This window comes from Plasmopara halstedii (assembly GCF_900000015.1).
Source record: "Plasmopara halstedii genome assembly, contig: Scaffold_2136, whole genome shotgun sequence".
NCBI classification, from domain to species: Eukaryota; Oomycota; class Peronosporomycetes; order Peronosporales; family Peronosporaceae; genus Plasmopara; species Plasmopara halstedii.
Genome location: NW_020189044.1, coordinates 1,544 through 2,542, shown reverse-complemented (window position 1 = coordinate 2,542; position 999 = coordinate 1,544). Strand labels below are relative to the sequence as shown.

At 42.1% G+C, this 999-nt stretch overlaps 1 protein-coding gene across 1 annotated transcript; it reads right to left on the bottom strand.

Moving 5' to 3' along the window:
• Positions 1 to 275: 275 nt before the first annotated feature.
• PHALS_03267 (uncharacterized protein) lies at positions 276 to 575 on the bottom strand (the record flags this gene model as incomplete). Its single annotated transcript, XM_024717540.1, has 1 exon — positions 276 to 575. One exon carries the CDS (start codon positions 573 to 575, stop codon positions 276 to 278), a length of 300 nt encoding a protein of 99 aa, XP_024583029.1.
• Positions 576 to 999: the final 424 nt, after the last annotated feature.

Below are 999 nucleotides of genomic sequence, written 5' to 3'. Positions count from 1 at the left end.
TCTTCAACCATGGTTTCGGAAAGAACATGATAATGTACACTTTGCTCAAAAACTACTTGGCCATTTCGTTTGCATACAGATAGCTTATGCATGTTAGTCGGGTCACGACATCACTTGGTCAAAATCTCCCAGACATGTTGAAAATAAGGCTATTAGATCTTCGGTAAGGTTCCTGTCAACGGGCAAAGACGCCAAAGTAGAGTGATTTAAGAGGTCGAAGCTCCTTCGCTCCCAAAAAACTTACGTCCTACTCTCATAAACGTATAGCCAAAAAACTAAACAACATCATTCCACGAAAAAATAGGGACAGTGTACTTTTGTGTCTTCTGATGAGCCTTCCATTGACCATTTTGGCATTTGAAGATCTCCAATGCGGTATTAACACCTTTTGGCGGTCGTGTATGAACATGTAAGTATTCGCGTGTGTGCGAACGGAAGAGGCGGACAGCAGGATCAACCAGCAGATCACGCGTTAGCTTCAATGCAGAGCCTGTCCGTTTTACGGACTGCTGGAAATTAGTGAACTCTGACTTTGTCTTTGGCTTGCCAGCTGGTGCAGAGAGACACACAGGCATAATGTCATTTGTAAACAGACTGAGCGAATTTGAACATCTGGCTTCAGTTTCTGTCAGCGATCATGTTGATGCGATAATGCGCCAACAAGCTTAATTTGCTTTTCCATCCAATCTTAATGAGGGATTTCATAACGCGAAAAAACAAGCATATGTTTGTTCGCTACGATTAAGCGGCATATGTATGGTAGTCCATAAAGATGCGCGGTCTGTTATGACCATGAAGCGTTAGAATTCAGAGAGTGCACAAGAGATCTATGCGTTTACACTTTATCGTTAGTAGATCTTCGTTATAAACATATTACTTTATCTTTGCTGTGTTAAGATGTCTGTACTTGAACGCGGGTAATATATCTAATAATGCGCAGTCAACCGCGTTAACTTAAGCGTCATGCATTTGCCGAGGTGTTATGCCGCATCCGACAAA